The sequence below is a fragment of the Heteronotia binoei genome, chromosome 19 (assembly GCF_032191835.1).
Source record: "Heteronotia binoei isolate CCM8104 ecotype False Entrance Well chromosome 19, APGP_CSIRO_Hbin_v1, whole genome shotgun sequence".
Lineage (NCBI taxonomy): Eukaryota > Metazoa > Chordata > Lepidosauria > Squamata > Gekkonidae > Heteronotia > Heteronotia binoei.
In genome coordinates, this window is record NC_083241.1 from 29152021 (window position 1) to 29177780 (window position 25760).

Here is a 25760-nt window from a genome sequence, read left to right on the forward strand (position 1 = left end):
AAACTCAGAGTGGCTTACAATCTCCTATATCTTCTCCCTCCACAACAGACACCCTGTGAGGTGGGTGGGGTTGAGAGGGTTCTCACAGCAGCTGCCCTTTCAAGGACAACTCCTATGATAGCTATGGCTAACCCAAGGCCATTCCAGCAGCTGTAAGTGGAGGAGTGCGGAATCAAATCCGGTTCTCCCAGATAAGAGTCTGCACACTAAGCCACTACACCAAACTGGCTCTCAGACCGCTGGGCTTTGCGTCTCTTGCCCCTTACTTTAACTGTCGAGTCTCCTCTGGAAAAAGAGGGAAACCCAATGCAAATCCAGCAGCCACTCCATGTACAAATGAATGTTAAATGCAAATGAACAAAAAATTGCACCCTCTTCCCTTCCCCCATGGATCACATGTTGGCAGCTCTTCCTCTTCCAGTTTGTTCCCTCCTTTCTCTGAGGGGTGGGGAATGGGCCTCTGCAGGTGTTTCAAACACAAGCGGCTGTTGTCCCCCATGGCCAGAATGGTGTCAACGTAGACACCCAGGTGAGGCCAGGCAGTGGACTTGGCTCTCCTTGCAGGGGGTTGTTGTATGGCTTGGCAGAGGGGAAGGACTTGGAGCAGAGACGGTTTAAGCAGTACTGGCCCACTTCAGTACGGAATACTTCAAGATTAAAACTTGAAGAATGGTAAAGACTGGGGTGGAGGGGTGCTGCTGGGGTGGGGATATGTCAGGGGGCGCTGCAGATTCAATAGGGGTGTGTGACCCCCATGTGCCCCCCCCACTGGTTATGGCCCTGGCAAAAATAAGGGAAATGAAAGTGGTGAGCCCTGAATTGCATGGCCTAGATTAGCCTGATCCCACAAGCTAAGAAGGGTCAGCCCTGGTTAGTACTTGGATGAGAGACCGCCAAGGAAGTCCAAGATTGCTACGCAGAGGGAGGCAGTAGCGAGCCACCTTGATTGCCTCTAACCTAGAAAACCCTACAGGGTCACCGTAAGCCAGCTGTGACTTGACATCACTTTTCACCACCAAAGCGGTGAAGAGCTGTAAAAGGTAAAGACAAGGAGTTAGTGTTGGAAACTTATGATAATTCAAACTCTTTGCCACTCTTTTGCAAATGTTCATGAGCTAGCTTGACTATAATCCCTGCCTCAAACACCTGTGAAATTATTTTCCCATTGGTTATCAGCCACTCTGGGCTCTGCCCAGTGAGTTGGGTTTTTTTAATCTCATATGTGAGGCTTGCTACCAAATGACAGCATTTGTTCTTTATATGCAAATCCGCTTAGATCATTATTCTATCAGTGCAATAACACTTTGTGACATTATGGACAGGGCAGGCTGGCACTGTGCTGGCCTGGCAGAAGAAATTCCCTGTCCTCTGGCAGTATATTATGCATTTTTCTTTTTTTAAAAAGAGAACACAAGAGCCCTGCTGGATCAAACCAGAGTTCCATCTAGTCCAGCATCCTGTCTCACACGGTGGACAAACAGTTGAAGGGACAGCAACAGGGCATAGAGTCCAAGGCCTTCCCACAGTTTTGCTTACCAGCACGGGTATTTAGAGGTTTCCTGCCTCCAGTTGTAGACTCTCTTTAGTCGCCATAGTTAGTAGCCACATGTGGATTTGACCTCTATGAATGTATCTAGTCCCCTTTTAGAGCCAACTGCGCTTGTGGACACTATTGCATCCCCCAGCAGTTAATTTTAATCACTCATCGAGTAAAGTATTTTCTTTTGTCTGTCTGGAAACTATCAATTTCAGTGGATGACTTCAAGCTCTAGTAGAGAGGGTACAACCTTTCAAGTATTGATTAAAATACACCTAATAATTGCTTTTTACACATCCCTTATGGTAACTTTAATTATGCCAATTAGGGACTGTGGTTTTTTATGCCCAAAGACTTTGCTTGCATGACAGCAATGTATAGTTGTTGATGACGCTGGCTTTGAGGGAGTAGGAGGCTTCTTAAAGTGGTTTGTTGCTAAGTCCTGTTTCTGTAGCCACCACTCTGTTTTGATTGACAGTGTGTGAGAGAGGCAACACTTCAACATCTGGACAACTAACCTGTCGCTTAGACCTGGGCCTCCAGGCCACCCTGGGGAATCAGAGCCATGCAAAATGGCAGTGCCACTTCAAAGCCCCTTCTGCAAGGTTGCAGTTGGGGAAGAGAAAAGAAAAGAGCGAATTCAATAAACATTTGGAGCAGAGGTCCATCAGTGGCTATTAGCCACAGTGTATTGTTGGAATTCTCTGTCTGGGGCAGTGATGCTCTGTATTCTTGGTGCTTGCGGGGGGGGGGGGAGTGGGAGGGCTTCTAGTCTCCTGGCTGCCTCCACTGATGGACATCCTGATGGCACCTGTTGTTGTTTTTTTGGCCATTGTGTGACACAGAGTGTTGAACTAGATGGGCCATTGGCCTGATCCATCATGGCTTCTCTTACGTTCTTATGTTTAGAATCCAGAGGAGCCGGTTAAAGATGAAGTTCCTTTCTCAGGACAAACCATCCCATGTCCATGTCAAGCAATTAAAAGTATAAATGAGCAATTAAAACTAAACATTTCCGCTTCAATTATTAAAGCAACAGAAATCCAACTTTTGAAAATGCCTTAAAAGCCAAGTTTTGCACAGTATCCTGAAAACCAATTATTGTTGGCTTCTGAGCCACACTATAGAATATAGTTTCAGAGGGTAGCCAAGTTGATCTGTAGAACAGGTAGATTTAGAGACCAACAAGATTTTTGAGGATTGAAGGGGGGAATGACATTTTTGAATATTACAAGTATGTCCTATACATGAAATGCATATTTCAAAGGATAAACATAAGAACATAAGAGAAGCCATGTTGGATCAGGCCAATGGCCCATCCAGTCCAACACTCTGTGTCACACAGTGGCCAAAATAAATGTAAATATATATATGTATGTGTGTGTGTATATATATACACACACACACACACTGTGGCTAATAGCCACTGATGGACCTCCTGTGGCAGTGAATTCCACATGTTAATCACCCTTTGGGTGAAGAAGTACCGTATTTTTCGCACCATATGACGCACCCCCCCCCCCAAAAAAAAGTGGGGTAAAAAGTGTGTGCGTCTTATGAGCGAAGGTACCGTACGTACCTTCCTCCGGGGGGGGGGGGGCGATCCGCTGCCTCTGTCCCGGCGCTTCCCTGCACCTGCCTGCCTGGCTCCAGCTCTGACACTTACAGCAAGCACCAGGATCGCTCCCTCCGATCCCGGCGCTTGCTTTAAGCATCAGCGCTGAAGCCATGCAAACAGGCAGGGAGAAAGCACGCCGCCCCCTCGACAGTCGACGCTCGCGAAGCGCTGGGTTTGCGGAGGGGGCGGGTGCTTCCTCTGTGCCTGGCTTCAGCTGCTGCTTATAGCAAGCGCTGGGATCGGAGGGCGGAGGGAGCGATCCTGGCGCTTGCTGTAAGCATCAGCTGAAGCCAGGCAGGCAGGCACGGGGAAAGCACGCCGCCCCCTCCACAGCCCAGCGCTTCGCAAAGCGCTGGGTTTGCGCAGGGGGCGGGTGCTTCCTCTGTGCCTGGCTTCAGCTGCTGCTTATAGCAAGCGCTGGGATCGGAGGGCGGAGGGAGCGATCCTGGCGCTTGCTGTAAGCATCAGCTGAAGCCAGGCAGGCAGGCACGGGGAAAGCACGCCGCCCCCTCCACAGGCCAGCGCTTCGCGAAGCGCTGGGTTTGCGGGGGGGGTGGGTGCTTCCTCTGTGCCTGGCTTCAGCTGCTGCTTATAGCAAGTGCTGGGATTGGAGGGTGGAGGGAGCGATCCTGGTGCTTGCTGTAAGCATCAGCTGAAGCCAGGCAGACAGGCATGGAGGAAGCACCCGCCCCCTCCGCAAACCCAGCACTTCGCAAGCGCCGGCTGTGGAGGTGGTGGCGTGCTTTCTCCGTGCCTGCATACCTGGCTGGGAGACAAGCGGCGAGATCGCTCTCTCCGCCCCCACCGCAAACCCAGCACTTCGCAGGGAGCGATCTCGCCGCTTGTCTCCCAGCCAGGCACACAAGCGCGGGGGAAGCACGCCAGCGCACCTGGCTGGGAGACAAGCGGCGAGATCGCTCCTTGTGAAGTGCTGGGTTTGCGGTGGGGGCGGAGGGAGCGATCTCACTGCTTGTCTCCCAGCCAGGCACCTGCGTCTAATGGTCCGGAGCATCCAATGGACCGAAAAATACGGTACTTCCTTTTATCCATTTTAACCCAACTGCTCAGCAATTTCATCGAATGCCCACAAGTTCTTGTATTGTGAGAAAGGGAGAAAAGTACTTCTTTCTCTACTTTCTCCATCCCATGCATAATCTTGTAAACCTCTATCATGTCACCCCGCAGTCGACATTTCTCCAAGCTAAAGAGCCTTAAGCGTTTTAACCTTTCTTCATAGGGAATATGTTCCAACCCTTTAATCATTCTAGTTGCTCTTTTCTGGACTTTTTCCAATGCTATAATATCCTTTTTGAGGTGTGGTGACAGAATTGTACACAGTATTCCAAATGAGACCGCACCATCGATTTATACAGGTGCATTATAATACCGGCTGATTTGTTTTCAATTCCCTTCCTAATAATTCCCAGCATGGCATTGGCCTTTTTTATTGCTATCGTACACGGTCTTGACATTTTCAGTGAGTTATCTACCATGACCCCAAGATCTCTCTCTTGGTCTCTGCCAGTTCACACCCCATCAACTTGTATTTGTAGCTGGAATTTTTGGCCCCAATGTGCATTACTTTGCACTTGGCCACATTGAACCTCATCTGCCACATTGACCCCCGCTTACCCAGCCTCAAGAGATCCCTTTAGAGTGCCTCACAATCCTCTCTGGTTCTCACCACCCTGAACAATTTAGTGTCATCTGCAAACTTGGCCACTTCACTGCTTACTCCCAACTCCAAATCATTTATGAACAAGTTAAAGAGCATGGGACCCAGTACCGAGCCCTGCGGCACCCCACTGCTTACCGTCCTCAACTGCGAAGACTGCCCATTTATACTCACTCTCTGCTTCTTATTAATTAGCCAGTTTTTGATCCACAAGAGGACCTGTCCTTTTACTCCATGACTCTCCAGCTTACTAAGGAGTCTTTGATGAGGAACTTTATCAAAAGCTTTCTGGAAGTCAAGGTAAACAACATCTGTTGGGTCCCCTTTGTCCACATGCTTGTTCACCCCCTCAAAGAACTGTAACAGGTTAGTGAGGCAAGATCTTCCCTTACAGAACCCATGCTGAGTCTTCCTCAATAACTTGTGTTCATCATTGTGCCTACTCATTCTGTCCTTGATAATAGTTTCTACCAACTTTCCCGGTATTGAAGTCAGACTGACTGGCCTGTACTTTCCCAGATCTCCTCTGGAACCCTTTTTAAAGATGAGGGTGACATTTGCTACCTTCCAGTCCTCAGGAACGGAGGCAGATTTCAATGAAAGATTACATATTTTTGTCAGGAGATCCACAAATTCAACTTTGAGTTCTTTCAGAACTCTTGGATGTATGCCATCCGGACCTAGTGACTTATTAGTTTTTAATTCGTCTATCAGTTGTAGGACCTCCTCTCTTGTCACCTCAATCTGACTCGGGTCTTTGAACACCCCTTCCACAATAAGTGGTTCTGGGGCGGGCAAACACTTCTCATCTTCCACAGTGAAAACGGAGGCAAAAAATGCATTCGGCTTCTCAGCCATTTCCCTATCCTCCTTCAGTAATCCTTTGACCCCTTGGTCATCCAAGGGCCTCACTGCCTCCCTGGCTGGTTTCCTGCTTTTAATATATTTGAAGAAAGTTTTTTTGTTGGTCTTTATGTTTTTTGCAATACGCTCCTCGTAGTCCCTTTTTGCCTGCCTGATCACAGTCTTGCATTTGATTTGCCACAGCCTGTGTTCCCTTTTATTAATCTCACTTGGACTAGCTTTCCACCACTTAAAGGAGTCCTTACCTTTTACAGCTTCCATTATTTTGTTTGTTAACCATGCAGGCCTTTTCTTATACCTTTTTGTGCCTTTCCTAACTTGTGGTATATATTTTATCTGAGCTTCTAGGATTGTAGTTTTAAATAGTCTCCAAGCTTCCCCATGGGTTTTGACTGTATTTACCTTTCCTTTCAGTTTCCTCTTCACATGCTGTCGATCATCCTTGTTATATGTCTGTTAAATCTTTTAATGAAATTATTACTTCCTTGTTTCTTTCTGTACCCCCGTCTTATTTAAAAATAAAACATATTTTAAAAGAAAGATTGTTAAGATACCAGCTTTTGAGAGTCAAAGCTTCCTTCATCTGGTGAGGAAGGGGGTTTTGAATCTCAAAAGTTTATGCTCTGAAAATCTTGTTGGTCACAAAGGTGCTGCTACTGGACTCTACAGAATATGTATACCAGAAAGATACTTTTGCTTAGTATTGATTTAGTGACATCTCCATCAGTATGATGGTCGCCACTGTTGTCTATCTGTGTCAGATCAAACAACCGAATTTAAAAATCCCCTTCCATCATGTCATATTTAGGGTGACTGGGCTACTGCCATTATGAAGTACACGGCTGTACCTCTGATGCTTTGTGAAGGTTAAATGTAGTTTCCTGGCAGTAAGCTGGGCAAGCGTAGGTATCTGTATAATAACTCTTCATGGGAGATTGCTTTCAGGAAGTATTTCCATTTGTTATTGCACATTAAATACAATAGCAGCAGGCCCGATCGCCTTCATGTGTACTGGATACCTGCAGGGTAAAAGACGGTCTTGCTAAGTTTGTTCTTTGACACGCTGGGTTTTTTTGTGCAAATAAAGGCAGTCCTTTGTGCCCTGAACCTCTGCTTTGTGCATGAGGATGAATCATCCATACATTAAGAGGTAGGTCACAGGGAGCCACAAGAAAATAATCCCCTCAGGCTGAATTGATGAATAAATCACCAGAATAGAACTGGTTTTCTTGTGTCACCAGGGCAGCATTTTGAAATAACTATATTCTGTATTAGTGTGACAATTGTTAAAAATGGTTTCGCTCATTTAAAATTGAATAGACCGCCTCTAGGAAATAATTTCTAAGTGTTCTAAATTTAGGTCTGATCTCGATGCAGAACATTGACGGTGCGATTTGAAAAGGATATTATGTGCAGGCAGCAGAGGCTGTTTTACCAAAACCCATATCTTGTCAAAGTGGCCTGCCGGCTATGTATTCCCCCTACCTCTAATTCCATGCTGTCAAAACATTTTCAGTAATCTAAAAAATTATTTAAAATTTTCTCTCATTAAACCAGAGCACTGGAGATAGGTTCCTTAAATATCAAGCTAATCTTTGCTTATATTGTGGATTCATGGATGTTTGTTCATGTTTTTGCTTCCTGCCTTTCTGCTAAGCTTTTCAGAGCTCTTTGTAGAGGTTCCAAAGTGATCTCCTGTCTAAGTGCTGGCAAGGATCATACCCACTTAGTTTTAGAGGTGGAAATAAAGTGGACTTCTGATATGAATGCCATCATTTTGTTGTTGTTGTTACCTTTTCCTTCAGTCTTATTCAACCTGTTCTTCTCCAGGTTTTGCACAGCACCCCATGAGACAAAGTTTAATACTTAAGTGTGCCATTCTCTTTTGGATCAGGGCCTTGGGAAAGTCTTCAACAGGCAGAGATTCAGGCCTGAGAGTATGTTTTTGTTTTGTCATAATTTCTAGTTTTGGCCTATTTGTGAAAATTAGGCATTTTAGGCTTGAGGCAGCTGTTGGGAATAGCTGGTTGGCCTTCTTATGTTATGGATCACAAATATGAAAATAGATCTGTGTGTGCTCTGTTTTTGTTCTGGGTTTGGATAGAATGTATATAAAGTGGTGAAGGAAACGGTGAAGGAAACGTTTTGGAATACTTGACTGATCGTATAACAACTGGACTTCCCAGACAGACTTCATGATTAGAGTTCAGTTTACAAAATATATAGCTTCCTGCAGTTTTCTCATCTGAACCATCAGCTGGTTTTAGAAAAACCTTGTCCCTCAGTTGCCCCTGCCTTTAAACAGCTCTTACTTTTTCGTTGCAGTGCTGAAGCCGTGATCCATTATTCCGTCATTCTAAGGATGGATTGCTGTTACTAATGGAAAGAAGTCCAATATGAGTGGAAATGATGTTGGAGGAAGAAGACGCTTTGAGGACAGCGAACACACACTACATATCTACCCTGGGAGCATTGCTGAAGGGACCATCTATTGTCCCGTTATTGCCCGGAAAACTTCCACGGCGGCTGAGGTGATAGACTCTCTCATTAATAAACTTCAACTGGACAAAACAAAATGTTACGTTCTGGCAGAAGTGAAGGAATTTGGTGGGGAAGAATGGATCCTCAATCCCACAGACTGCCCGGTGCAGCGCATGATGCTGTGGCCCCGGATGGCCCTGGAGAACCGCCTGAGTGGGGAGGACTATCGCTTTCTTCTAAGGGAAAAGAATCTCGATGGGTCAATACACTACGCCAGCCTCCAGTCCTGGCTGCAGGTGACGGAAGAGCGGCGCAGGATGATGGAGCGAGGCTTCCTCCCTCAACCGCAGTACAAGGACTATGACGACTTGTGTGCTTTACCAGACTTGAATGAGAGAACACTCCTTGAAAACCTTAGAAATCGCTTTAAGCAGGAAAAAATTTACACATACGTTGGAAGCATACTAATAGTCATTAACCCCTTCAAATTTCTCCCGATTTACAACCCCAAGTATGTCAAAATGTATGATAACCACCAACTGGGTAAGCTGGAGCCCCATATTTACGCGGTGGCTGATGTGGCGTATCATGCTATGCTTCAGCGTCGAAAGAATCAGTGTATTGTCATTTCTGGAGAAAGTGGGTCTGGGAAAACACAGAGCACAAACTTTCTGATTCATCATCTCACTGCTCTTAGTCAGAAGGGATTTGCTAGTGGAGTAGAACAGATCATTCTAGGAGCTGGACCAGTGCTTGAGGTAAGACAAAAGCATGCTATAATTTTATCATGCAGCTGTTGTTGCTTTTTGTATGTGTAATAACAGTGACGTTGTGCTGCTTAAAGTTCCTGGGAATTGTTTGCCTGTGAGCTGTAGAGCATAGTGAAATTCTTCAATAAGGATTCTATTGAGGAAAATAAGTAGAAAAATAGTACACTGGAATTTGAAATCCATATGGATTTTACGTCAATATGAGCAAGAGCTGGCAATTCAACCTCTTTCTGCTTCCAGTCTTCCCTTGAAAAATCCTTGAGGACCTGCAGTTGTCATGTTCTGTGTTCCATTTGCATTTGTCAGTGAGAATTCCTGCAGATAGAACATCTTGTAGTGGAATTGGCTGAGGTTGTTATGGGGGTGGGTGTTGCATGTCCAAGGCATGGTATGAGCAGTTCTGGAAGATATGAGGGCTTGTGCTCTCCTGGAGATTCCCCAGTCAGCTAATTAGATCATTCTAGTTTAATAGCAAGCTGTAGCTCACTGTTAACGTATGAGTCTGCAAGCAAGGGTTCACAACTTCTTGGCAAACCAGGATTCCAGAATGGAAATAAATAATCTGGAATCCTGGATTTCAGGAGAAAGCACAAACTATGTGTGCCTGTTCAGATGCTACAGTTGGTCTCAAACCCAGAAAGGGAAAGAACAACGTGAGAGTGACTACCAGGATTTCCCAGTTGCATTAATTCACCATCAAGCTATGGTTTGCTGTTAAACCTGAGCCAGACCTAACCATGATTGGAGGCTGTGAAAAGTGCTGTCAAGTTGCAGCTGACGTACGACGACCCTGTAGGTTTTTCAAGGCAAAAGACTTTCCGAGGTGGTTTGGCATTGCCTGCCTCTGTGCAGCAACCTTGGTCTGCCTTGGCAGTCTCTCACCCAAGTATTAACCGGGGCTGACCTTGCTTGGCTTCTGAGATGTGATGAGGTTGGGCTAGCCTGGGCCATTCAGATCAGGAGGTATCAGTGGTTTATGTTTGTTTAAAAAAAAATATGTACCATTCTTTCCCTTTAAAAATTGTGTTTTGCCTGTACCTCTTCAATGCTTTGTTACTAATGTAACATTTTTGCTATCTCTTTAATGCTTTGTAACTAATCTGACAAAGCCCTGGCAGGTTTTGTATGGCCTGTACATTTTGGAGCAGACTTTTCAAGGCTTGGAGTATGCATAGGACATAGGAAGTGCTGTTCACCACTTTGGGGTAAGGCAGCAGTTTTTCTCCACGCCAGTTTGGTCAGGGATCCTGGAGGTTTCCCTCCCTCTTTTGGTATGAAGCAGGTGTCACTGGGGGTGTATGGGGGGTATTTGTGAATGTCCTGCATTGTGCAAGGGGTTGGACTAGATGTCCCTGGTGTTCCTTTCTAACTCTTTGATTCTGTGATGGGTGGCACACAATTCCAGAGAAGAGAAGGTTCCTGAGACAGATTCTACCTTCCATCCATCTTTAGCCCAAACCTGAGCAGGTTGAATGCCTTTGTGTAGAGGGACCTCACTGATCTCTGAAACTGTCTAATCTTTGCCTCCCCCCCTCTGTCATGTCAGTTTAGTTAAGGAAGGAGGAAGCCCAGGAAAAACTAATGCTTTGTTTAACAATAGTTATTATAGGATGGGATTAGATGTTTTATGATATTGCCTATGCGTAGTGACACCCCGCCCCTTAAATCCACATATTCTTATATGAAGTGGCAGAAGTCTGCATGCAACTGTCCATGAGTTCTCCATATGTTCACCATCACTGGTGATGTGGCCTAGCCTTCTGAACTTTTAAATGATGCCTATCTCAAAAAATGTCATAGTATGAGAAACACTGGATTTGAAAGTAAAAATGAAAATAGTTACAGTTTTAGTGACTGTAGTGAAAGTATGTAATGTTGCTGTGTGGAATCCACCATCAGGAATGGACTGGGGTGGAAGGACCTGGCCCTGCAGCACTTTTGATCAATCTAACTACTTGCAAAAGCAAATTAAGAAAAAGAAGATGATGATGATGATGATATTGGATTTATATCCCACCCTATACTCTGAATCTCAGAGTGGCTTACAATTTCCTATATCTTCTCCCCCCACAACAGACACCCTGAGAGGTGGGTGAGGCTGAGAGAGCTCTTACAGCAGCTGCCCTTTCAAGGACAACTACTACAAGAGCTATGGCTGACCCAAGGCCATTTCAGCAGGTGCAAGTGGAGGAGTGGGGAATCAAACCCAGTTCTCCCAGATAAGAGTCCACACACTTAACCACTACACCAAACTGGCTGAGTCAAATAGATTGGTTTTAAAAGGATGCATTATTGAGCATTGGAACACAAAATTTTCAGACTGTTTTATAATCGTACATACTATTTTCTTTTGGAATAGAATATATATATATATGTTTCCTACTCTGGGGTGACGTTGCTTTCACATTTTCATGGCAGACTTTTTTACGGGGTGGTTTGCCATTGCCTTCCCCAGTCATCTACACTTTCCCCCCTGCAAGCTGGGTACTCATTTTACTGACTTCAGAAGAATGGAAGGCTGAGTCATCCTCAAGCCGGCTACCTGAACCCAGCTTCTGCCGGGATCGAACTCTTATGTGTGTGTGTGTGTGTGTATGCACACACACACACACACACAAACAAGAGCCCCATGGGGCAGAGTGGTAAAGCTGCAGTACTGCAGTCCTAAGCTCTGCTCACGACCTGTGTTCAATCCTGGCGGAAGCGGAGATCTACAGCAGAGATCTATGTATATCTGAGATCACAATAGATCTATACATATATTTTACAACATAATAAGAGACAGGGAGGCTGAACCTGTGAAGCTCCTAAGTTTCCTTCCTATAGAAATAATATTTCCAGACTTGTTTTATAGAAATGTTCTACATTATGGTAAAAAATGTTTAGGTGAATTCAGGGTTATTGCTTAGTGCAGGCATGCATTCAAATGGAGCTTAGGGAACTTGCTTTTGCCTCATGGGCACTTTATATACCTCCAGCCCTCCTCTGCTTGTGTTCATTATTGTGTGCATCCTCTGCCAATGTGGACACCCTTTGACACTCAAGTTTGGTGAAAGGAGCAAAGGAAAAGTGTATGCAATCCTCTAGGCCAGTTTGATGTAGTGGTTAAGTGTGCGGACTCTTACTTGGGAGAACCGGGTTTGATTCCATACTCCTCCACTTGCAGCTTCTGGTATGACCTTGGGTCAGCCATAGCTCTCCCAGGAGTTGTCCTTGAAAGGGCAGCTTCTGAGCTCTCTCAGCCCCACCTATCTTTCAGGGTGTTTGTTGTGGGAAAGGAAGGTAAAAGGAGATTGTGACCGCTCTGAGACTCTGAGATTCAGAGTGGAGGGCAGCATATAAATCCAATATCATCATCATCATCATCATCATCTAAGCCACTCTTGTTCTGTAAAACCCAGTCAAACTGTATCTCCACACCAGGCCTAAGTTCATGCCAGAAGTCAGTTGAGAGGTTTTCTGGTATGAGTCCCTCAAATGACCCTGATAAAAGGATTTCATTGCTTGGTGTATCTGCAGCCATGATTACTATCAAGTTGTTAAAATGATTGCTAATGACTGTAAAAGTGATAAAGATACCTTTTGTTAACTACTTGTGTGGTCAGTTTGTTTTCCTATGTGTTCTGTATATGCTTGTAAAATTTTGTGGGTGTTGCATCCTTTTTAAAAAGGATTTGGATGCAGAGTACCAATGCAAATTGGGATGCAGAGTACCAATGGTCATTTCCTGTGGATTAAAACAATTCAGGGGGATCAGGATTTATGGCTCCTGGAGTCTGTTTTATCAGGTTATACTAATTTAAAGCTACCTAAATTTATATAGCCAATTCCTGATCTGCCCATTTGAAATGGTGACATGTGTGTCTCTGCTAATATTCTGAACAGGGCTCAGTTTGCCATGGGTTGGAAAACTTGTAAAGTCTTGTAAAATCTAAACTAACCCAAGAGGTAGTAGATGAGATTGTGTACTGTCAGAATTCAAAACATCCCTCACCCAGCATTTCAAGAGTGGCTTTACTACTGATATCACCTCACAAGGTTGTCAGAATCTATCCAGCAATCCATGATGGTGGTGGTGTCTCATATTTGAAAGACAAAGAATGCTTTTTCAATATTTATAAATGTCATTGCAAACCTGCTTTTTGAGAACATTTTGCCCCATCCTCTTCCCAATTATGAGGCAAGCAAGATATTGTGGGGCCTTTTCTCCTCTGCTTCTGAAGGACAGGAAACTGTAACAGAGAGGAAATGCAGTGGTGGGCTCAGGACTCTGAGATGCAGTTTGTGGAGGTTAGATTTGGGGATACCTGTGTCAGCGGAAATGAGCTGCTCTATGCATTCTCCAAAGCAGGAAGAGTTCTCCCTCTGAGGCAGGAGGACATCTTGTGGGTGATTCCTAACCTACTTGCAGGGAGGCAGGACTTGAAGTTTCACTTCCTATTCTGCAAAGGGGTCACTCATCCCTCAGTTCTTTTCCTGCCTCAGAAGGGAGAGCGCCTACAGCAGGCTTTGCCTGCTTCAGTTTTTCCTTTTAAAATACTTGTTTTTTCTTCAATTCTGTACTATACTGTCTTATCCCTTATCTGTCTCCCTCGATTCTATACTTCTGTTCTCAGCCAGAGAAAGAGTCCTGGGGAGTTTTAGACAGCTGTTTGACTGTGGGAGCGCCTTTTTTCGGCCGCGGGTTGTCCCGGCAGCCATTTTAAGTGTGGTTTTTTCGCGCCAACGCAAGAAGTTCCGGGGGAGCTCAAAGGGCCTTTGGCCTAGAGCAAGGACAAGGGACCTGGATTTTTGCTGATTCGCAGGAGGACCAACCTGGGGCGTCTTTTGGAGCGGAGCTGACAAGACCCATAGCTGACTTGTGCAGATCTCCCTATCACAGCTGCCAAATCGCGTCTTTGAGGAAAGTGTGCCAAAGTGGCTAGCGGACAGGACGGCAGCATACTTGTGAAGGAGAGGCTTCCAGAGCCTGGGAGGTCATGCTGCTTTGTCTGGTATCGCCTGGGTGGTGAGCTGTGCAGCCAACAGGCTTATTTTCACTGTATTTATGATGGTGAGCTGCTGCGGGTTCGGCTCCCTCTGCATCCATCGCATAAGGAGACCAAATGCTCATTGCTCCTGTCCCATTGCAAGGCAATATGGCCCCAGTGACCTTGCCTCCAGAATTTTTTGCCCAACTATCTGAGCAGTTAATAGAGGGGCTTTCTAGGGCCTGTGGCAAAAGAGGTAGAAGAAGACATAGGTCCTCCTCCTCTTCCCCTTGTACAAGGCAGAAGGCTTCTAAGGGGACTAAATGGCTGACAAAGGTGGCACAGAAAAAGGGAAACCGCGATGTGGCTGAATCGTCCATGGGCGCAGGCTGTGACATGGGAGATGATCAAAGCACTAGAGAAGAGGGAGAGTTCTCCTCAGAGGAGGAAGAAATGGACATTGAAGTCCCTGAACCATCTGCCAGGTTCTTTAAGGTAGAGGATCATAGTTATATTTTGGCTAAGACCTGAATGGCCGTAGAACTACATGATGATCCTGATGTAGAAGAGCAGCCGGAACAACAGCCCAGGAAGTGTTATAAACAAGGGGATTCAGAGTTTTTCCCAAAGCACACGCTGTGTTGGGCAAGGCTTTTTCTTTTCCATCATATTTTGAAAGGCAGATGAGGGTAGAATGGAAGAAGCCATTTGCCAATAAACAGTACCCTGGGTTCTTGAAAAAATTATACCATCTTTATTCCTTCACAGACCAATTTCTAAAAGTTCCCCTGGTAGACAGGCTTATTACGACATTGCAAAGCTCTGGCCTAGTGTCAGAAGATGGTCATGGTTCCTTAAAGGACAGCCTAGATAAGAAAGCAGATTTTGCATTGCACAAAGCTCATGAGGGCGCAGCCATAATTTTAAAAGCTTCGGCTGTGGGGTCCATGGTTGCATGGGCAAGCATTGTTTGGATGAGGAAATTGATCCAGATGTTACCACATGACAATTCTAAGGTTCTTGATGGGGCAAATAGGATTCTAAAGGCTATTTCCTTTCTCACGGATTCAACCTTGGATTCAATGGTGTTTGCTTCTCATGTTATTTCGTCTGCCACTTCAGCTAGACGTACAGTGTGACTTAGAGCTTGGTCAGCTGATTCTCATTCCAAGAATATCGTTATGGCTTATCCTTTTCGCAGAGGTAGGCTGTTTGAGGAGGATCTGGACAAGGTCCTTGTGGAAACCAAGGACAAGAAAAAGGCCATGCCAAAATTTCTGTGCAGACAAGACAGAAGGCAGTCCTTTTCACCATCCTTTCGGACCCAACACACTCTTCCTAGAGCAAATCAGGATTCCCGGAGATCGTCGTAGAATCAAAAGAACTCCTTTCGTAGGCAAAGCTTCCCAAACAGATTTGGAAAATCAGGCAACAAGCAATCCACCAGGCCGGACAGAGATCCTAAGTCCAACAAGGCATGACTGCCTTCTATTGCCGGTCGGAGCAAGACTTCAGCACTTCGCTTCACAGTGGATGACGTCTCCAGCAGACAGATGGTGCCCAAGAAGTCATCGACGGCTACAAAATCGATTTTGTGTCCTTTCCACCTCCTCGATTTGTTCCTTCCCCAGTTCACAGAAAGCCAGAGAAGACACAGCGAACTCTGCAAGCTATTCAACACCTTCTCGACATCAAAGCTATAGAAAGGGTTCAATTTTGGAAAGACAACAAGGAGTCTACTCTATTTTTTTCACGGTCCCAAAGAGATCAGGGGACTGACATGTTATATTGGATCTAAAGTATGTCAACAGATTTGTAGTTCCAAGGCACTTCAGGATGGAAACACTGAGAGTCACAGCAGAAGCACTCCAACCTCAAGAGCTTCTGATTTCAATAGATCTCACAGAGGCGTATCTGCATGTTCCAATCTTTGTGGGGCATCGGAAGTTTCTACGATTTTGTTACAGAGATCAACATTTTCAGTTTCGAGCCCTTCCCTTTGGTCCGGCTTCAGCCCCATCGGTGTTTACGAAGCCTCTAGTGACACCGGTAGTTATGCTGAGAGAGAGCATCCATATTCATCCGTATGGACGACAGCTTGATTCATGCCCCATCTCTGGAGAGAGCCAAACAGGACACGCAAGAGGCTGTCGGTTGTCTTCAGTCCTTAGGTTTCCTGGTGAATCTTCAGAAGAGTTCCGTATCCCTGACCCACCATCTGGAACACCTGGGGGTAATCCTGGATACGATGACGACACGTCTGTACCTTCCGAGTCAGAAGGCTACGCGTATCAGAGAGGCAGCGAGGTTGGTCATCCGGAGCAGACACTCTTCCTTAATGTCCCTGGCTGTGCTGCAGGGTCTACTGATTTCCACGATCGACACCATTCAATGGGGCAGGTTCCACACCAGAAAACTTCAAGGTTTTCTTCGCCTATGTCAAGCCAAGATTTCTCAGAAGGTAGATATGCCTATTCGGGTTCCCCTCCCAGTCAAACACAGTCTAGACATTGAACCTATCCAACGGGAAAATATTCTGGATTGCGGAGCACCTTCAGATCTTTACAGATGCCAGTCTATCAGGATGGGGGGCTACCCTTCAAAATTCCTCAATTCAAGGGAAGTGGTCTCTGAAGGAAACCAGTCTTCCTATCAACATCCTAGAGCTGCAGGCTGTTCAACTAGCACTGGTTCAATTCTCCGACAAGGTGAAAGCAGCTCATGTTCTCATACGGACCGACAATGTGGCTGCAAAGGTTTATATAAACAAACGGGGGGGCTCCAGGTCCAAGGGTCTACACAAGAAAGCATCCATGCTATTTTCTTGGGCCCTAGTGCACCTGGCGTCTATCCAGACCGAACATATCAGGGGAGAGGACAACATCAGAGCAGACTGGTTGAGTCACCAGGAGATCAAGCAGTCGGAATGGTCTCTCAACCCGAGTGTTCAGACAAATGTGGAACATTTTGGTTGGCCTCAAGTTAGATCTGTTTGCCTCCAACACAAACTATCAGCTGAAGCGGTTCTTCACAAGGTATTATTGTCAGATGGCGGAAGCAACGGATGCTTTAACAACCCTGTGGCCGATGGAGCTGCTATACGCATTTCCACCCATTCCTCTTATACCCAGACTGATCCGGAAAGTCAGGGAGAGGAGGGCCGATGTGAAACTAGTTGCACACCACTGGCCACAACGCCCTTGGTTTGTAGATCTAGTAGAGTTGTTTCTGGAAACTCCAGTGACACTTCCGACTCAGGAGGACCTACTTCAGCAGGGTCCCATAGTACATCCGCATCCAAAGTGGCTACACTTAACCGTTTGGAAATTGAGAGGGAAAAGTTGTTAGGTTTAGGATTCTCTAATTCAGTAACAGAAACCATAGTCACTTCTAGAAGACCATCTACTCAACGGATATACAACGTTACCTGGAAGGCATTTGTTCGATGGGGTCGCCGTAAGGGGATTAATTGTCTGAGACCAAGATTCAGAAATGTTTTGAACTTTCTTCAGGAGGATCTGACCTTGGGTCTTCGTGCCACCACTTTGAAGAGGCAAGTGGCAGCTTTAGCATCAGTTTTGCCAAGGTTCAACAAGATGTCACTATCTAAGCATCCTCATGTATCGCGTTTTCTTAGGGATGCGACATTGTCCCAACCTCCACAAGTGCACAGGTTTCCTACGTGGCACCTCAGTACAGTTCTTGTGGCCTTAACCAAGCATCCATTCGAGCCCATTCAGGAATCTTCCTTGAATCATCTTCGGATGAAGCACTCTTCCTTACAGCAATTGCATCGGCTCGGCTGGTATCAGAGCTCGGAGCCTTGTCTATCAAATCTGAGTTATGTGTTTTTCATAAGGACAAGCTTGTGCTTCGGACAAACCCTACTTTCAGACCCAAAATTTCATCCACATTTCAACTGGAGCAGGAGATATACTTCTGTCCACGTCCGTCGCACCCAAAGGAAAAGATGTGGCATACCTTGGACATGAGGCATAAACTCAAACATTACATTGTTCAAACAGAGAAAATATGCAAGACGGATACTCTATTTATAAACGTTTCTCCCCCTTATATGGGGAAGAAAATGTCAACTGCTTCTATTAGTAAGGATATTAGACTTTGCGTTGCCGAGGCATATAAAATCCAGAATGTTCCAGTGCCCAAGGGTATAACAGCCCACTCTGTCCATAGCGCAGCCACCAATGTTGCATTTAATAGGAGAGCTTCTGTTCAAGAAGTCTGTAGGGCTGCCACCTGGTCATCCCTTTCCACATTTATAAGGCATTATAAAATAAATGCCTACTCATCAGCGAACGTGGCTTTTGGCCGTCGAGTACTGCAGCAGATACTGGAGGAGGAGGACAACATTTCTACACCCTGAATTGGGACACTGCTTTGGGATGTCCCACAAGATATCCTCCTGCCTCAGAGGGAGAACGACCATTGGATACTTACCGTGAGGGGTCCTTCTCCTCTGAGAACAGGAGGACATCTTGGCCCGCCCAGGGTTTGTTTTCCTTCTCCAGGCACCTGTTCCAAAAATTCATCTGTCTGTTCATCGGTTAAAAAAAATAAATAAATAGTCATACACCAGAGAAAGTTAGGAAGTGCCTAAGGTGAAAGTATGGATATTTACCTTAGCAATGGGGTACGTGACCTTAGTACAGGGTTAGCATCGTACCAATAATGGTTTGTTGAAGCTTTATGTTTCAAGAGAAGATGCTGTTGTTATTTCTTTTCCTGTTCTGGAATGTTTCCTTTTTGTTGAGGTTATTAATAGTTTTTATACAAGTCTTTTTTCCAATGAATTACTGCTTCTCGGAGTACCCAAACTGAGGGATGAGTGACTCCTAACCAGAACAGGAAGTGAAACTTCAAATCCTGTCTCCCTGAAAGTAGGTTAGGAATCACCCACAAGATGTCCTGTTCTCAGAGGAGAGGGGACCCCTCATGGTAAGTATCCAGTGGTCGTTCCTGATCATCAGCTCTGCACTGATATTCAAAGGATCTGAAGTGGGCCTCTGGTTCATAGGAAAACCTTGTAGCACCAACCATGGTTAAGATCAGCAAGGGAGGAAATCTGCATGGTGACGGTGGGAGAGAGATGGCACATCCTCACTTAGAGGAGAAGGACATCCTTGACTGATGGTTTCTCCCATCAGGACAGGAACTCGAGGAGAGAAAGCACATCTTCCTGTTATCAGCAGTGGCAGCACACACACTCCACCATCTTCAGCAGTCCTTTTCTTGCCTCAGCAGGAAAAATCCCATAGTCCGCTTGTAGGTTCTCAGTCACTTAAGGGATCAGGGCTTCATCTTTGTGCCCAGCCAGCCTGATATTTGTGGGATGCATGGTAAGTAGCAAGAGATTCTGAGGAAATCCTGTTTATTTTATGGAGAAAATTCTTCTCAGGCTGTACTGCATGTTGCCAAAATATTTGCTGCATCCTTGGTTCCAAATCCTGCAATTAAGAGCATGCAGAGTATTCTGAGGCACTGCATACCCAGTGGGAACACTCTGCAATAAGACTTTCATCATATTTTTTGAAAAGCTGCTTCCCTGTCTCTGAAGTCAGCCAAGATTGCCTGCTTTACCAGTCTTACTGGATTCGGTCTGTGACAAGATCACAGATTTCCCCTTGAACCTGTGTAAGTCCTTTCATATCTACTTCAAATCCCCTTTCTTCTATAATGCCACATTTTTGGCCTTATTTCTGTGGGGAAAGAACTGTATCCTTACATCTGGCTACAAGATGTGTTCTGCGGTCAAATATGGACTAATGTAGCCTCAAGGTTTTTTACTTCATTGATAATTTCCATGAAATTTTCCCTGGAGGGTACCATTTGGTTACCAAAGGCATTGCAGGCTTCCCATGTGCCGCGGAACTGAGCTTCAGTAATAGGTAAGCCATCCTGGTGGTGGTGACCATATGGTTCAAACCAAGTAGCACATGCAATGCACCAACTAATGGATTTTGAAACTGGCTGGCTCATGGAGACAATAGAATATATGTTAATGTTCTCGTTATGACTACGCTGGTGATATTCATTAGGAAATTGCTAAGGGCCAGTTTAGATCCTGGAAATGTTTGAGGCCTTAGGTGTATACGCTCCAAAAATAAAAGCATTTTGATGCTAAATTCCTCAGACATCTGCATTTAGTTATTTCCCTCCTATATCCTCCATCAGTCATAACTGAGCAAGCTTCCCCTCTTCCACGGCCACTTTCACTCTCCCACTGCGAGGTTCCTGTTTGTGTTGGCTGCCTTCCTTCCCAGTCACACCATCATCTCTCCCTTATCACCCCCCCACACACACTAGCTGTCCTTTTGACTCATGCCCCCCAATTTCCCCATGCAATTCCTTACCCACTATGGGTCTAGGGCCAGGTGCTTCACCCAGCTGCTTTCACCCTTTTATGCAGTCTCACAGCCAGACCCCTAATTCTTTCATTTTTAGAATATGAATCTTTGTTCCTTCCTTTCTGTCACCAGTCTCCATCTGTGTACTCTCTGGTGGGAAATGACTTGCTTGACAGCCCTGGGATTTCGCATCTCATATTTTCCCTGCTTGCTTAGAGATTGGGAGAATTCTTTGAGCTATCAAAATAAAGATGAAAATGTAGTGTCTGGTAAGGCAGCATCTGTTTTAGACAGTTCCAGCTATTTATGGAGAGCTGATGGACTTTCTCCAGTGCACTTTTATATTTAGATTGATTAAACTGAGTGTCTGAAACAAAACACTCATTCATTTCAGGGCATTCAGTAAGCAATCGTTGTGATAACTGCCATTTGTGATCTACTGAAGACAATAAACCCTTTTGAGGAGACTCAGTGTTTCTGTGCATGAATCACCATTATTAGCATTTGAAAGTCTATACAGATTTAGTTAGTGAAGGAAGCTTCATCCTACTCCTTATACAGATTTAGTTAGAGAAGGAAGATTCATCCTACTCCTTAAGATTCTCAGAATTTCAAAGAACACTACTTTTTAAGGGCTGTTCAAAAACTACCTGAGTGATTTTGGGTACCTGAGTGATGCTTAGAGGGCTGTTGTATCCAGTATTTCACCTGTATCACAAATATTTGAGTGTGTTAGCAAGTCTTCTCTCTGCCTGAAGGTACTGAGGTATTTTATATTATTAAAGGTAAAAGGTAGGTAAAGCTCTGAGTCATTACCAGCCCATGGGTGACGCCACATCATGACGTTTTCTTGGCAGACATTTTACCTTCCCCAGTCATCTACACAGTACCCCCAGCAAACTAAGTACTCATTTTACTGACCTCGGAAGGATGGAAGGCTGAGTCAACCTTGAGTTGGCTACCTGAACCCAGCTTCTGCCAGGATCGAACTCAAGTTGCGAGCAGAGCTTGCAGTACTGCCACTTACCACTCTACACCATGAATATTTTATATTATTAGCTGATACTAAATACTAAAATCTGACCAAATGTATCAGCCCAGCCAAAATGACAGTAGCACTAAATCCTTGTAAAAGCCATAAAAAGACCCTGGGAAATGAAAGCAGTAGACTATAAAACCATCAGGCAGCTCAACTGGGGGGAGGGGATACAGTAAAAATGGTAATAAACAAAACACTGAACACAAAACGAAGCATCTGCCTTGTCTGCAGAATCTGATATGTACTGCCATAAAAAGGAGAATCAGAATATCTTTTCATTTGCAGCCAGGATGACAGTGAGGTGGTCAGGGAGGTGCCACTTGGTAAGGAATTCCACAGGTTGGCTTCCCAGTGGCAAGGACCCTACTGCTCACCCTGACACTTTTTGTTTGGCAGAAGGTGGAACAGGGATCAGAAGCGATCTCAGGGAAACGACATTCAGAATTCAGCCTGCCATCAGATCCAGCTTTATTAATACTGGAAGGAAACCCACACCAAGTTAGCATGTAATAGCAACTCTGGGTTGATGTCCAGGTGTCAAGCGCGCTTTTTTCTGTAACATAATTGTTTCTTAGACAAAGAGCAGGTCACCAGCTCTCTACTGCTCCCCCCTTATTTACAACCATTGGGCAAGTAATAAATCCATCTGGCCCAAGGATGTTTATGCTACAGCCTAGCTGGTACCACTTTCAAGTCGCCTCTCCCACAGGTTCACACAGACAACTCTTATCTTCTGCTAGAGAAGTGTGAGAATGGGAGATGTTTTTTAATAGCCTAAATTCCTTAGTAATAAAAGAGATAGTGTTTAGTAACCTTTGAACCCGTGACTCAATTATGCATCTGTATGGTATCCTATATAGCAACTGTGTAACCCTGTATAAGTCATTACTCCCAAGGCTTGTGTCCTTGGTACAGCTTCTGAGTTTCTAACAATAAAACAGCTTTGTTTAAAACAAAAGACTGCTTATTGAGAAATATCGAGGTCTCTTTTTTGGTACTATGAGCTGTGAAATCATCCAGTTCACCCAAACTGTGTGTGCACATTCGGTGGCCCAGTTTGGAGAGAGAGCCAGTTTGGTGTAGTGGTTAAGTGTGTGTACTCTTATCTGGGAGAACCGGGTTTGATTCCCCACTCCTCCACTTGCACCTGCTGGAATGGCCTTAGGTTAGCCATAGCTCTCGCAGGAGCTGTCCTTGAAAGGGCCGCTGCTGTGAGAGCCCTCTCAGCCCCACCCACACCACAGGGTGTCTGTTGTGGGGGGAGAAGATATAGGAGATTGTAAGCCGCTCTGAGTCTCTGATTCAGGGAGAAGGGTGGGGTATAAATCTGCGATTCTTCTTCTATTTTAAGTCTTTGGAAATGTAAGACAAACATTCAGTGCGTTTTTATATGCTTTCTTTTAAAAAGAAGAAAAGAAATCTTAAATTTTATATTTATAAAAGTTAGAGACGCTCTTCCTGCCTTTCAAGGTGGTATGCAAAAAGAATAAAGCAAGCCAAAGTGTGAAGGAGCAAGCAGCATGACATGTTTAATGGAACATACATAAGAGCAGCTAATTAAAACATGCCTGAAGTACTAACCATAGCATTAACAATTTTTAAGACTACACATACACATGCTGGCCATCTGACAGCAATATAGAGCCTGTGGATTTAGGGAGGGTATTTGTGAATTTCCTGCATTGTGCAGGGGGTTGGACTAGATGACTCTGGCGGTTCCTTCCAACTCTATTATTCTGTGATTCAGAATATTGGATAGATTTTTGAGAGACAAAGTCATAGTTTTCTGGATGGATAGATAGGTAGATATACTCCAGGTTCAAAAAGCCTGTCTTTGGACTGACAGTTCAAAAGATGGGGGGAAATAGCCCAGACGCAGAGACTTAACCACTCCAAAAGTTTGGATCCACACTGTTGTATTTTAAACCAACTCTTATTTATGAACAGCAGGCAACCTCCCAACCCATGTGATTTTTAAGAGCCTGTTGTAACATTTAACTTGGGAGCAAATGCAGAATCAAACAGTATCCCAAGCTTTTCCCCCTTGGTATGAGGATTTTGGGAGAGGGGAGAGGGACAGATATGTGCTAAGTTTACTACCAAGGGACTTTTATCTGGTGCAGGGGTGGGGAACAGTGGTTCTCCAGATGTTTTTTGCCTTCAACTCCCCATCAGCCCCAGCCAGCATGGCCAATGGCTGGGGCTGATGGGAGTTGTAGGCAAAAAAACATCTGGAGAGCCACTGTTCCCCACCCCTGACTAATGCAAGCCATTTGAGTATTAAGGTGATTAAGATTGGTGTTCCTGATTACTCCTTCCTCTCTAATTCTCTCACTTGCTCTTAACAGAGTTCTTTGAAATTCATCCACTTGTCTCAACTGTGACTAACAAAGTTATTTTGGGTTGGCCTTGCAAACACAGGATATGACCATTCTGTGTTTAGAGGGGGGGAGGGGTGGGGGTGAGAAAAGATATCTTAACACCACCGTATCACAACTACTGAAAAGGCTATTTTGTGGTCTTTGCCCATTCCCTGCAGACACCTTCTGCCATTACTGAAGGTATTAGATGAACAAAGCAGGAGTCAAGTAGCACCTCTAAGACCAAGAAAGTTTTATTCAGAACGTAAGTGGAGGATGGAGCAGCCAGGCATTTCTCTCTTGTGCCTGGATCCAGGACTGGCTGAAGCAGGGCCGTAGCCAGGATTTAATGTTTGGCGCAGCCCACAGCAGGATTTGTTGTTGCGGGGGGGGGGCACCCAGTTTGGTGATCTTGGGCTCTCAGCACTGTAAGCTGCCTTGATTTCCACAAACTAATCCCCTATCGCCTGGGCAGTCACAGCAGCTCTGCTTCCCCCACCACTTTCTTATGTGCCCATCTATCAGAGAGACGGATCTCTTGACTCTTCCCCCCGCCTCCCCTTTGGTCTGCACGCTGTGTTAGGGAAGGGGAGAGAAAAAAGCGAAAGCACCCGGAGCAATGCTACTACTTGTTCAGAGAGGCAGTGAGCAAAGGGGACGGATTGGGGGCCCTCCAATGGAGGGGCCATACAGTTGGAAGGGGAGTTGAAAGGGTGCACCTGGGCCCCACTGTAGCTTCGGGCCTCGACTGAAGACACCTCTGCCCCCCCCCCCAACTACCATTGATCATCACTGAGAATATTTATTTATGGTTTAAAACCCCCATTGTCCTGGGCTTGCTATGAGTCAGTTGCAACTCAACAGCACACACGCATACCCCCAATGAATGATGCAATAAAACAGCATTGCAAAAACTAGTTTAGGGCACTAAACAAAAAAAAATGCACCTCTGGATTACAAAATTAGAGAAGTGGTGCAATAGTATGGCGTATACAGCAAACCGAAACAATAAAAACTGCCTAACTTTTCACTGACATAACTATGACCTGTTCTCTTTATTAAAAGGACCTTCTGAACTGTTCCATTCAACACTTTCTGCAAAATCAGGGATTTAAAAAAATAAAAAAAATAGCAGGAATGCACAGGGATGCAGTTCCAGCTGGCTTAGTGTCAGGGGGTGTGACCTAATATGCAAATGAGTTTTTTTTTCTACAAAAAAAGCCCTGTGCAGAATGATAAAAACATTGGGGGGGGGGCCTACAGAACTTGTAAATAAGGGAGGTAGCAGCTGAGCACCCCTCTGCTGTGCCTAAGCCCAGACCCAGCTGAGAATTCCCCTTTCCAGGAGATTTTGGTACTGGATGCTATTTGTTATCAGTGTTCCCTCTAAACTGAGTTAACGTGAGCTAGCTCACAGATTTTAAACCTCCAGCACACACATTTTTGTCTTAGCTCAGGAAAGATGGCCCTAGAGCACAGTAATTTATGCAGTAGCTCACAACTTTAATACCAGTAGCTCACAAAGTAGAATTTTTGCTCACAAGAGATTGCAGCTTAGAGGGAACATTGGTTGTTATGTATATTAGATTTTGATGATGAGCTGCTTCAAGTGCTGACTTTTTCACTGAAAGGCTGGATAAAAATAACAATATTTACATACAATATAATATTTGAAATTTGTTTTGAATACCTTAATTTTACTTCTTGAAATTCACCACCCTAAGTTCCTTGGCTGAGTTGTTCCTCTGTTACACTGGTTTGTGGGGGCTGACATTGCTGCGGGTGTGGATGGTGTGCCCCATCTGAAGTGCTTTCACCAAATCTTGGAATTAATGAGTTAATGCTAAGAATGTGGTACAGCTGTGTTTGTGATCTGGGATCCCTTTTATGTTATCATTCCAGGCCTGCCAGAACTTTCACAGAGGAAATATTTTTGGGGTCAGGCATGTTGTCGCTTGTCATTTTTCTCCAATGGCAATCCACTTTCAGATTTCATTCGTCTGAGTAGGGAGCGGTCAGTAAGCTTCCTTTTAACAAGCTTATGGCTGTTGCCAATTTATAGTTTGTTTCTGTGTCTATAG

At 45.0% G+C, this 25760-nt stretch overlaps 1 protein-coding gene across 11 annotated transcripts in view; it reads left to right on the forward strand.

The window, feature by feature from the left end:
* Window positions 1–25760, forward strand: part of MYO9A (myosin IXA) — a 215298-nt gene that overhangs the window by 50467 nt on the left and 139071 nt on the right. For all 11 annotated transcript variants that reach the window (XM_060260402.1, XM_060260406.1, XM_060260403.1 and 8 more), the window contains exon 2: window positions 8020–8933. In XM_060260402.1, coding sequence (XP_060116385.1) covers window positions 8091–8933 — 843 coding nt within the window. In that variant the 5' untranslated portion in view covers window positions 8020–8090. The remainder of the gene's footprint in view (window positions 1–8019; window positions 8934–25760) is intronic.